Source organism: Trypanosoma cruzi, genomic scaffold (genome assembly GCF_000209065.1).
Source record: "Trypanosoma cruzi strain CL Brener 1047053516801 genomic scaffold, whole genome shotgun sequence".
Taxonomy (NCBI): Eukaryota; Euglenozoa; class Kinetoplastea; order Trypanosomatida; family Trypanosomatidae; genus Trypanosoma; species Trypanosoma cruzi.
The window spans coordinates 33,670-46,249 of NW_001849551.1; the positions used below are offsets into that span (position 1 = coordinate 33,670).

The window sequence follows — 12,580 nt, forward strand, 5'->3', positions numbered from 1 at the left end:
AGCGCGTCCAAAAGGTGTTGTTGGTGGTGGTGCGTAAGTAAAGCGGAGAGCTCGCCGGTCGCCAGCAGTCAAAGCGTCGTTTCTAGTTCACGCGAGTCGGCATTGCACAGCAAGCAGCGGCACCATGCGCGCACGGCATACACAAGAAAGAAAAAATAAAGAGGCACGGCGGCAGCACTCAAACACGGGAAAAAGATTCCACACCGATTGCACATTCCGATTGGCTCCCAGACATCCGGATGGTGGTCCCGCCGCTGCCGTGCGGTGCGTGTGGCGTGTGACTGCAGTGGATTGAGGGGATGATGAAAGGGGTGGGAGACGCAGTGCGGCCCTCATCCATCTCGGTTAACTGTGACACCGGTGACATCTTCCCGTCAGGTCGCTTGCAGCAAAGACCGTCGCCGTCAGCAGCGGTCAGTGCCTTCCCTCTCCACCGGGGCGCAACTCCACCGACGCAGTCGCTCGTCTCCTCCCCCACCAACACAACGAGGAAGCAACGGCAAAAGATGAGACACACACGGCAAGCACGCAGTCGCAGAGCTCCACTGCTCCCGCCATGGCCAAACAAGATTAGCTGCAGGGCGCAAAAAGAAGAATAAACACCCCACCAAACGCTTCAGCACCACGTAGAAGCATCGCAACCGACACACAAGGCGAAACGCCGTGAAGCAGGCACCAAAAACAAAGTTCCTCCAATAAATTCATCGTGAAGCAAAAGAAAATATTATGCAAGCGCAAAAAAATTCACACAAACCGAAAAACAACAATGACGGTGCAGAGGCAATAAATGGTTGTGGTGGACAGCAGCCGTGGCATCGCGCCCCTCCCTCATCAAACGGCACCGCACCACAACGCACCGTGACGACAGCCTGCAATGACGACGACTGAGTAGCACACACAAAGCGGCATAAACCTTTCATCCCGCACTCGCTTAAATTTACGCTCTCAGTATGTACTGCCAACAACATCAGAAATGACACGGAAGGGGACTGTCCTGTCCATCCTCCTTCTGCCCACAACAGATCTTCCCCATCCTCCTCCTCGCCACACTCTGGGTGCCGCGAAACGCCGTCAAGCAAAGCCACGTGTATCGAAGTCCTCAATGCGCGGGGCGAGGCTGGCAGCCACTCACACTCACTCCCTCACACATATCCTCTCCCACAACTTTCCCACACACAAAAGGGCAAAGAAATGGAGAAGAAAAGCCCGCCGCACAACGCACGCAGAAGCACCGTCATCCACGTCGCACCGCAAGAAGGAGCCATGCGCACGGCACACCCACGGCGACAAAGAGAGTGACGGAGCGCATACAGGTCCACGGCACCGTCCCTTACTTCTCTCTTCCCCGACAAATTGGAATTACGCCCCACAGCAGGCCGTGGCGGGTGGCGTCCCACACTCACAGTGAGGCACGGCGCACACCATCCGCTCCCTCCAAGTACACTCAGCAGGCCGGCGCCAGTCACCCTCCTGCCATCGCAATGGGAACCACAAACAATCGTCGTCGCGGACCATCGGTGCCTCTAGCATAAGAAAAAAAATGAGGGCGTGACAACAGCACGGCTGCCAGAGGGACAATCAACGGGACACGTAAGCACTCAGCACCAGTGAAAACACAAAGAAAAAAAATGAACCGCAGCGATTTAACAAAAACAAAAGAAAAAAGGGTGAGAGTCCAGAAGAACTCCCAAAAATATGGAAAAAAAGTATAAAATTGATTCGGAAAGAAGTTCATTTCCTGTTCCAAGGAGTACCATACAGTCATGTGTTTGTGTATGCATACTGCCTGCAACAAGAAAAAGAAGTCAAAGAAAAGACCTTACTGTTCCACCAGCCCACACAACATCCCTCACATTTCGTGCGGCATCCGGCCCGTTTTTTCAATCATCGTTTGGTGCAGTCCGTGGGACGCACAGCCGCGGAGCCGGCACAGCATGTAGGCAAAAACAAAAGCAAAACAAGAGGAGAAACACGTCACCCATGACGGTATGTAGCAGACACCCATTAAGTAAAGAAGACAGTGAAAATGCGCAGCTGGACGGCAATACAGCCAGCACAGCTCCCCACCCTCCATCACCGCACGGTGGCAGCAGCAAACATCCGTCCACAGAAAAAAAAAGAACAAAAGAAAAACACGGCGGCAGGGTGTGGCTGTGTGTGTGTGGCGCTGCGGGTGTCTGCCAGCCCTGGCCGCAAACAAAACAAAACAAGAGGAAAAGAAATGTGTGCGCCGCCCCACAGGCCCTCGTCGCACGCCCACACGTCACGGCTCCCTCAGCGCGCCGTTCGTCGCGGCCCCTCCTCATGCGTGCAGCAGGCGAGGCGCACAGGGCCGTCGTCATGAGCGTGTCGGTGGGTGTGCGAGTGGAGCAGTTGGGCGGAAACACACGGCACCCCTCGCAGGAAGAGTGCAGCAACAAACAATTAAAAGAGGGAAGAGTAGAAAAGAAAAAACGTCCACAGTGATTGCCCCCAAAAGCAAAAAAGAAAGATGAGGGGTCAGTAATAAAAAAAAACGGACAAATTAATAACAAAAAAAGACTGGAAAAAAATTTAAAGCAAACAGGAAAAAAATTAAATTTACAAAAAAACAAAACAAAAAGCCGAAGCGTGGGACGACCAGCGCACACACACTCTCATTGCTCCCGTAAAGCAAAACACACACAGAGGGAGAGAGAGAGAGGTCGCCCACTCAATGCAATAAAAACAAAACAGAAACAGTTACGGTGCTCCGTCCATGCAGCCAGGCAGGACGGCAGCGGTGCGTGTCGTGCAAAAGAGAGCACCAACGGGCCTGCATGGGTGTGCATGCATATATACAATGGGCACATTATTGTGTGTGCTTCGTGGGGTGAGGTGAGGGCGAGAGTCCATGCAAGGGGACACACACACAGAGAGAGAAGGACGAGTGTGTGTGTGCGGGCGGTGCACGGCTCTCTCTCCCTCACTCTCACGCGGCCACCACCGCAGCAGCAGCCGCACACGCAACAACAAGAAGAAGAAGCAAAAGAGGGGAGGTGGTGTGGGAGACCGCGGTGCTGCCGTCACTGTCGCCTGTATTTGCGGTGGCATTTGTACGAAGGGCGTTTTTATCTTTCGCGGATTCTTCGCCACTTTCCGCGGGGTGTTCATGCTGTTGTTGTTGTTGGACTTGTGTTTCATCACTTTGCTGCTGCTTTTCATTTTCTTCTTCTTCCTCTTCTTTTTGTCCAGTGCCGGATGTCGTTCCTTCCGTTCCTTCGGGTAGCGAGGAGTTGTTAGCCGCTGCAGCAGACGACTGATCTCCTGTTTGAGATTCTCCCGTTGTGTTAGATGGATTAGTGACTGAGGACCCCGCTGTACCATCACTGCTGCCAGCTGAAGAATTAACACCAGGAGCAGTAGCAGGAGGACCACCCGAATGACCAGCAGCATTAGCGGGAGGAGGTGCAGCAGGACCAGGAGCATCAGAAGGAACGCTGTCGGTGGCATGACCGCCAGCTGAAGTTCCACTGCCTCCACTGCCTCCACCACCAGCAGCAGCAGGAGCCCCGGCACCAGAAGAAGCATCAGATTCACCACCAGGAACACCACCAGAGCCACGACCAGTAACAGCAGCAGGATCACTACCATTAACACCAGCGTTGGAAGTCCCACTTGAATTCGGATCGTTCTTTTTACCACCAGCATTATCTGTTACATCTGAGGCTTCGACGGCAGTAATGGGCAGTACTGACCGCAAAGGCACCGTAATCGCAGTTTTATTGCATCCGTCAGGCATGTGGGATCCATTCTCACCCAACACTCCCGACGCCATGCAGCCACCCAGTGCGTTGGTGTCAACGTCCCTCGCATAAACACCGCCGGCAACGCACCACAGCACGCAGAGGGCACACACCAGCAGCACACGGCCGGTCATCATCATCGCCATCACTCCTGTCACTTGCGTGCAGCCTTCAGCACAAACTAAAAACACGTCAACAGAGAGTGAAAGCAAAAGGAGAGACAAGTCACACAACCACGCACCGTCCCATCCAGCAATGAGAGTCACACATAGTAACAAATGAAAGCAATTTACACACACAAATGAGACAGATGGAATCAGTACAATTGTAAATCTAAAAAACCACCCCGCGAACCAGAATTCCTAAAAAGCAAAAAGCAAAAATAACAACACATCCAAGGTTCCGCTGCGCATGCACATACGGCGAGAGCGGTCCGTCGTGCCCGCACCCTCACGGAGGGTACGCACACACACACGAGGAATAGGTGCAGCGCACACAGCAACACAAAAGCAAAACAACAATTAAAAAGGGAATGATCCCCGCACACCACGTGGATTGTTGGTCCACGGGAAGTGCAGCCAATATTCATCACAAAGCAACCTTTTATCTTGTTGTATTTGTACGCTGCTACAGCAACGAGTGAGCAGCGCAAGGGCCGTCCGTACAAAAATGGCAAGTATTCCGTCGCAAACGGGCCGTCGTGCGGGCTGAGGCAGTCACAAACAGTCGCGGTCCCTATTCCCAATGATGAGGGCATTCCCGCAGTGGATGGTGCGGAGTTTCCCGTTGTCCGTGGGGATGGGGATCGGCAGCCCGTGGCGTCTGTGATGCGGCGGCGGCGGAAGAGCCTGTTCCATATTGAGTTCCCGCGGTTGTGCTTCCTGCATGTTTGTTCTGCTGGCATGCTTGGCAATATCGGTGGCGACCTGTGCGCGAGGCGCCTGTTAGGAGGACGGTGCCGCCATTGCGGCGTCCGCATGCGAGGCGTTCTTCGACCATCGGAACGCCAGGCCGGGCACGTCCGGCAAACGCCCTCATATTGTGGACGGACGAGAAGACGCTGCTGCAGATTGGGCAGGAGAACGTCAATCCGCCGCTAGTTGGTCAACAAAGATTTGCGGTTCTCACGCGAGGTGGAGGCTCCGGAGGCAGGAGCGGGTCGATCTCCTCGGTGTGGGAGGGAAGGCGCTACCGACATAAAGGGCCGCCTGTAATCTGCAGGGCGTGCGCCATTCTACCGAAGAGTGGGCAGGAGTCGCATCGCAGTTGTGCGCGGGGCTGCGGGTCGTGGCACAACATTTGGCCGGACACAAGTAATGGAGTTTTCGCTATACCGACGAGCGCCAGTAGTGTGGTGTGCGCGCCTTCCTCTTCCTCCTGGACTTCCTTCCGGCATAACCTCTTGACCGCGGCAAGGAATTCCACGTGTCAGATTGGTACACCCCATTGCGGGGAGGGAACTTGCAACCGCGGCTTCTTTCTCAGCGGCCTCATTGCATGGCACACCGCAGCGCGATGGGGAGAACACGCATTCTACAGAGTGGCCTCGCTTCACCACGAAAAGTAGCATAATCCAAATCCCTTTGGTAACGCAGTCTCGCACGGCCAGCGAGCCAAGGCGGAGTGCCTCAATCGCCGAGAGGGAGTCTGTGGCAGCAGGAACTCGTGTGGGCGATTTGGATGCTGCTGCCAGGCGCAAAACTGGGAACTGTCTGTGGCCATGCTCAGTGGCAGGACACACCGCTCGGCAGGAGCATGCAGGGCTGCCAGCGGCTGCGCGGTGAGGCCCCACAGGGAGCTCGGCTGTCCGGGGAGTCAAGTGGCAGCGCAGCGGATCCAAAGGCATTCTCAGCGAGAGACAACGAGCCGTCCACCGCCAACACAGGTGCCAGCGAATAACAAGACGTTGAGCACGAATAGGACACGTATGGCCGCACTGCCGTGGGCACGGATGGCGGCCCCGATTCACTCAGCAACAGTGATCTAGCGCCCTTGGATGGTACAATATCCACGCCTGAGTCCAGCATAGCCCTAGCAAATGTTGAGCGAGTGATAACTTGTCGGGTGGCGGTGATGCCGCACAGGATTATTTGCGCACAACGTCCGAGAAACCAGAGATCCCATCGGAGCACGACGCAGCATCACTTGTGAGCAACGGTTTTTGTGAGCACGGGCACTTCACGGATTTGTTGGCCATGGCTGAAATTCGCGGCATCGCCGCGCATGGGTGTGTGTCTCGGGTGATGTTGCTTCTGATTCTGGGGCTGCCAGGCACTGCGGCGCTCTGCTGAGGTGTGAGGGAGGGTGGAATTGAGGCTTTTCGTGGAACAATAACTGTGCAGCCTGCCAGCATTACCCACTGAGTTTTGTCAATAATTTAAGTTTTTTTATTCTCTTTTATTTATTTATTTTTGCTGCTTTTGCCCTATTGGAATAATTAGCATTCCTTTGTTTTCCCCAATGGTTGCTTGCCGCACACTGTCATGAGTGACGTGTTTCTCCTCTTGTTTTTGTTGCGCACACGCTGTGCCGGCCCTGCGGCTGTGCGTCCCGCGGACTGCACAAGAGGAGGATAGGAGGAACAGGCCGGATGCCGCATGAAATGTGAGGAGAGTTGTGTGGGCTCACGGAATAGTACGATCTTTTTTTCTTTGCTTTATTCGGTCCATGCAGTACGTATACGCAAACCAGTGGTCGTTTACATTTTGCTTCTTGGCAAAAAAAATAAAAGTCGCGCCTGATCGATTTTTCTTTTCTTACTTTTTGGGAGTTTCGCTGGACTCTCAAATCCGTTGTTGTGCTTTTTACTGCATTTTTAACTTCTGGTTTGCAAGGCGTTGTGTGAGTTCTGCAATTGTACTGATTCCAACTGCCTCGTGGTGCGTGCATTGCCATTTGTGACTGTGCTGGATGGGACGGTGCGTGGTTGTGTGACTTGTCTCCCCTTTTGCTTTTTGCGTTGACGGGGGGTTAGTTTGTGCTGAAGGCTACACGCAAGTGACAGGAGTGATGGCGATGATGATGGCTGGCTGTGTGCTGCTGGTGTGTGCCCTCTGCGTGCTGTGGTGCGATTTTGGTGCGGTGGGGGTATCGTTTGGTGATAGTGTTGGTGAACTACAAGATGAACCATCGAGGAGTTCACAGTCTTTGTCTAAGGGTGGCCATGAAGAAGAACTGGATATACGAACTCCAGTTGGTGGAGTGTTGAACACCTCAGAAGAACCATTAGATTCGCAAGACATAGCGAAGGTCAGCCCTCAAACTTCTGTCAAACAACCACCAAGAGGTAATGGTGGGGCGGCAGGAAAAGAGGAAAAAGTAGAAGCAAAGAAAGCGGAAGATAAGGAAACAAGAAGTGATGGAGAAGAAAAACCAAAAGATCATTCAGAAGGAACGCAGCAACGAGATGGCCCAAAAGAAAACGGAAGGAGCCCATCTCCAACACCAGCAGACAAAATGTTGACCAGTGAAGATAAAACAGCAGAACATGCAGGACAGGCGGGCCAAGCAATAAGACCGCCACAATCACCAGAATCTGATGGAACTCGACCCAGTGGCAGTTCTGTTGGAGGTTCTAAAAGAGATGGAGGTTCCAGTTTGGATAATTCTGCTTCTTATGGTGGCAAACAATCTGCTGTTGACGGTTCAGGTTCCGGTGGTGGAACTGTCTTGGACCCCAATGGTGATGGTGGAAGTAGTGGTGGAGGCGGTGGCAGTTCTTGAGGTGACTCTTCGGTTTCTCCTCTTTCTATGGCTGGCATTTCATCAACCTCTGTCCTCGATGCCCCATTTGTTCAGAGCATGCAACCCTCATAAAAGGGTCTACTGTCGGAAGCAATGTCTCTTGGAACCGCACTGCCCAAGGAGCAGCCAAAGGAGAGGTCAGAACCCAAAGCAAAACAGGGCTCCTCTACTTCAGAAGAAGCCGCGGAAAGTCCAGATGGTAGTGGGGATGCAGTTGAAAAGGAGAAGGAGAATGCAGACGTCGGTCTGAAAGCCACTACAAGCCTATCTTCTACTACCAGCAACCCACCAGTAACAAAAACAACTCCACGAGCATCTTCCGCAGAACCATCACCAACAAGAACGGAACTTCAGGCAGGAGAAGAAACCTCAACAGAAAATGTCACCATCACCATGAGAAATGACACCGCGACGCCTGGCAACAATGGCGGCAGCACCGCGGTCTCCCACGCCACCTCCCCTCTTTTGCTTCTTCTTGTTGTTGCGTGTGCGGCTGCTGCTGCGGTGGTGGCCGCGTGAGAGTGAGTGTGAGAGAGCCTTGCACCGCCCGCACACAAACTCTTCCTTCTCTCTCTGTGTGTGTCCCCTTGCATGGACTCTCGCCCTCACCTCACCCCACGAAGCACACACAATAATGTGCCCATTGTATATATGCATGCACACCCATGCAGGCCCGTTGGTGCTCTCTTTTGCACGACACGCACCGCTGCCGTCCTGCCTGGATGCATGGGCGGAGCACCGTAACTGTTTCTGTTTTGTTTTCATTGCATTGAGTGGGCGACCTCTCTCTCTCCCTCTGTGTGTGTGTTTTGCTTTACGGGAGTAATGAGAGTGTGTGTGCGCTGGTCGTCCCACGCTTCGGCTTTTTGTTTTGTTTTCCTTTTTGGTTTTGTGGTTGAGTGCATCCATTCCGCTGGCTGCGTGTGATGGCATGAGGAATTTGCGTGTGTGCTATCTGCCTCTCTCTGCCGTTGCTTTCTTTGCTCTCTCTTGATCCGCACAGCTGCTCCACAGGTGTAGGCGCTGACAAACACAAAGGCACATGCACACACACACTCAGACCGTGTTGCACACGCTGTGGAGCGGCGTGAACGCTGGGAGCGCACGCACGCAGAGGATTTTGGCTGTGGTGACTCTTGGGAAGAGGGATGACGGAACACCGCGTCTTGTTTTGTTGCCGTGCGGTGAGCGTGACTTTCTTGGAGTGCTGCCCATGTGTGACGTGGCATTGAGGGTGCCTGGGATAAGTGTGTATGGATTCCCGCCGAGCAGCTGAGCGTGCCGACGTGTCTCTCCAGCTGCGGATTATTCGATGCGGTATTGTCTGGCTGTGCGGGGTGGTGCCGCACGTGCGGCGGCGAAGGTGCGATGGTGGAGACCGCAGCAAACGGACTGGCGGCAGCGCGTAGGTGCTGCGAAGGGCGGTTGGACCCTTTTGGATCCTGCTGATTGGTTTTTGTGTGGGCGTTGCTGAGTGCGTGCTGATGTGTGACGAATAATTACGCACTCGCCGTGGCTTCTGCTGCTGGTGGCATTCGTTGTGTGTTCCCGGTGCACTGTTCTTCCTTTTCTTTCCGTGTGTCTGTGTGCGTGAGTTGTTGTTTTTGGGAGTGACTGCGGCGGGGATGATGGTGCCACTCACTGTGGATGGGTGACGGTGCTCACTGTTTCACCTTTTCTATCCATATTTTTTCTCTCTATTTCTTTATCAATCACTCTCTTACGAAGAAGGAAAACAAGCGCGAATCGATACTGTGAAATTCGAAGGCTCTGAAAGGACCAACAACACACAGTCCACACACACATATTTGTATGCTCTCACGTGTTGCTGCAGTGAAGGCACCCCGTACACACAACCGTTGCCGCTTGACCACATCCAGCGGAAGGAGGAGGGAAGGAGGAGAGAGTGAGCCGCAGGGGCACAACATGTCGCGGCATCTCCTCTACTCCGCGGTGCTGCTCCTCCTTTTTGTGATGATGTGCTGCAACACTGGTGGAGCTGCGGCCGCTGGTGAGGCGGCGCCAGCTGCGAAATTTTTAAATGGGAAAAGTTTTGTTTGGAGAGAAAAGAATGACGAGGAAACGGTGAGCTCGCTCCGTGTCCCCAGTCTTGTTGAAATGAACGGGAAAGTGTTTGCCTTTGCCGAGGCGGAGGGCACGAAGAATAATAAAGATTTTACTGGGGTTGCCTTGGAGCTCCTAAAGTTGAGTGATGGAACACCAAAAGCCCTGGAAACAACTCAGGTGAAGACGGAAGTACTGGAGGAATGTCCTTCTGGAAAAGAGGGATGCGCCACCCAAGCAGTGGATGAGTCTGGCACCGAAAGCGAGAAGAGAGTAGATGTGGCCCGACCAACAACAGTCGTGAATGGAAGAGATATTTACATGCTTGTTGGAATCTACAACCTTGATGATGCCGATAATACTTCGGCTTATTGGGGACTTTTGCTGTCGAGAGGGAACGTCAGTGTTGATGAGGAGAGTAAAAAACGAATTTATTGGAATGATGTTGACGCTCTCCAGAGCATTTCTAACGTGCAACAACAAGAATCTCTGACAGATTTGATTGGCGGAGGTGGATCGGGCGTTAAGATGAAGGACGGTACGCTTGTGTTCCCAGTGGAAGGCATTAAGTCCAATGTCGCAGCTGGAGGAACAAACACCGTTTCGCTGGTCATATACTCCTTGGGCAATGAGGGTTGGAAGCTGTCGAAGGATGTTTCTGCCGGTGGCTGCAGTGATCCCTCCGTCGTGGAGTGGGAGAAGGACAAACTCATGATGATGACTGCGTGTGATGATGGCCGCCGCAGGGTGTACGAGTCCGGTGACAAGGGGAATTCGTGGACGGAGGCACTCGGGACACTCTCGCGTGTGTGGGGCAACAAACACACGGGACCTGAGAAGGGCGTTGGGAGCGGTTTCATCACAGCGACTGTTGGAGATGATAATAAGAAAGTGATGCTCGTTGCTCTGCCAGTGTATGCCAAGAACGGAGAAGGAAAAGGTCATGAAAAGAATGAAAACGGTAAACTCCATCTCTGGCTGACGGACAACACGCACATTGTTGATATTGGGCCGGTATCCGGTGATGACGCTGCCGCCAGCTCCCTGTTGTACAAAAGTGGAGATAAAAATGATGAGTTGATTGCACTGTACGAGAAGAAGGGCGGTGATAAAGATACAGCATCACTCGGTATGGTCTCTGTGCTTCTGACTGAGCAGCTGAAGCGGGTGAAGGAGGTGCTGGCGACGTGGAAGAAAGTGGACGGCATTGTTTCCAAGCTGTGCACCAATTCAGTCGCTCAGGATGTTACCTCACCTGAAGATGCCTGCCGCATTGCCATGCCGACGAAAGGGCTGGTTGGCTTTTTGTCCGGCAACTTCTCTGATAACACATGGAGAGACGAGTACCTCGGGGTGAACGCCACAGTAAAGGAGAATGATGTGGCGGAGCAGGTAGAAAGTGGCGTGAAGTTCACAGGGCGTGGCGCAGGGGCGGAGTGGCCTGTTGGCGAGCAGGGGGAGAATCAGCTGTACCACTTTGCGAACTACAACTTCACTCTTGTGGCGACGGTGTCCATCGACGGTAAGCCGAAGGAAGATAATCCTATTCCTTTGATGGGTGTGATGTTGAATGGTGATGGAAAAAAAAACAAACTTATGGAGTTGTCATACGACAGCGAAAAGAAATGGCAGTTGCTGTGTGGTGGCAATACAACTAAGGAGAACAGCAACACTTGGGAGAAAGAGGAAACTCAACACGTGGTGCTTTTGATACGGAACGGCAACCAGGTCTCCGCGTACGTCGATGGTAAGCAAGTGGGTGAGGATGTGCCACGTGAATTGGAAAATACACATTCGAAAGGGATCTCCCACTTCTACATTGGAGGGGATGGAGGCAGCACAGACAACAAAGAAGGCGTGTCTGTGACGGTGACGAACGTCCTGCTGTACAACCGCCCGTTGAGCTCTGAAGAGATTGGCGCCATCGACCCGAATAAAGACTCCACTCCATCTTTGGAAAAGGAGGCGGCGAAACCTTCAACAGTTTCTTCTGCTTCCATTATACCTCCCGCTCCTCCGGTGACCCCGAATGGTCAGAAAGCCGGAAATCCGTCTACTCCTGCCGGAACAAAGCTGACAGAACAGGGACAGTCGATGGGGAGCAGTGGTGCGGGCAGTGACGGTGCATCCGCATCAGCGGTGTCCACTGTCAGTACTCCCTCAGCAGAAGAGGAGTCCGTGGTGCAGGTGACGTCAGGAACATCTCCCGATGGAACTAAAACTGTGGGTGGCGGTTCTACTGCTGATGGCGAGCCAACGATGGAGACAAGAGAAGGAGGAACGAATGGGCACGAGGAAGAGGTTAATACACAGGACAGGGAAGTCAATGCTACGGCACTCAGCAGCAGCCTCGGAAATGTGGCGCAGGGAAATAACAGCGATACTGGCACTGTAAGTGAGAGCGGAATGGTGCCATCGCTGTTTCTTCTGCTGTTGGGACTGTGGGGGTTTGCGGCTCTGTGAGGAGTGACTGGCTGCCGCGTGGAACACTTGCGCCCTCCCCTGCACCGACACACACACCTGTTAATGAATTTATTTTCACAAATAACTTTTATTTGCTTTTCTCCCTGTTTGCTTTGCTGTGCGTTTTTAAGTTTTTTGTTGTGTTGCGCGACTCTATGTGTGTGTCTTTTTTCAAAATCCTTTTTTTTTTTATCTCTTACTTCCCCATTCCTCCTTTTTTTGCTTTTGGGGGCAATCACTATGGACGTTTTTTCTTTTCTACTCTTCCCTCTTTAATTGTTTGTTGCTGCACTCTTCCTGCGAGGGCGCCGTGTGTTCCCGCCCAACTGCTCCACTCGCACACCCACCGACACGCTCATGACGACGGCCCTGTGCGCCTCGCCTGCTGCACGCATGAGGAAGGGCCGCGACGAACGGCGCGCTGAGGGAGCCGTGACGTGTGGGCGTGCGACGAGGGCCTGTGGGGCGGAGCACACATTTCTTCCCTCTTGTTTTGTTTTCTTTGCGGCCAGGGCTGGCAGACACCCGCAGCGCCACACACACAC

General features: G+C 53.3%; 2 protein-coding genes and 1 pseudogene across 2 annotated transcripts, besides 8 other annotated features; 2 read left to right on the plus strand and 1 right to left on the minus strand.

The window, feature by feature from the left end:
* Positions 1 to 9,557: part of a sequence feature (areas not merged during assembly with more than two copies in the genome that could not be assigned to a particular haplotype) that runs on past the window's edge.
* Positions 2,475 to 2,602: a sequence feature (A-rich).
* Positions 2,951 to 3,910, minus strand: Tc00.1047053510625.19 (mucin-associated surface protein (MASP), putative; the record flags this gene model as incomplete). Its single annotated transcript, XM_814446.1, has 1 exon — positions 2,951 to 3,910. One exon carries the CDS (start codon positions 3,908 to 3,910, stop codon positions 2,951 to 2,953), a length of 960 nt encoding a protein of 319 aa, XP_819539.1.
* Positions 3,489 to 3,620: a microsatellite.
* Positions 6,136 to 6,177: a sequence feature (AT_rich).
* Tc00.1047053510625.30 lies at positions 6,774 to 8,027 on the plus strand (annotated as a pseudogene).
* Positions 9,321 to 12,035, plus strand: Tc00.1047053510625.40 (trans-sialidase, putative; the record flags this gene model as incomplete). Its single annotated transcript, XM_814437.1, has 1 exon — positions 9,321 to 12,035. One exon carries the CDS (start codon positions 9,321 to 9,323, stop codon positions 12,033 to 12,035), a length of 2,715 nt encoding a protein of 904 aa, XP_819530.1.
* Positions 9,558 to 9,662: a sequence feature (areas merged during assembly that could not be assigned to a particular haplotype. This can correspond to areas where the two haplotypes were merged or to regions with more than two copies in the genome that were merged during assembly.).
* Positions 9,663 to 9,700: a sequence feature (areas merged during assembly that could not be assigned to a particular haplotype. This can correspond to areas where the two haplotypes were merged or to regions with more than two copies in the genome that were merged during assembly.).
* Positions 9,701 to 9,831: a sequence feature (haploid, non-Esmeraldo-like haplotype).
* Positions 9,832 to 12,580: part of a sequence feature (areas not merged during assembly with more than two copies in the genome that could not be assigned to a particular haplotype) that runs on past the window's edge.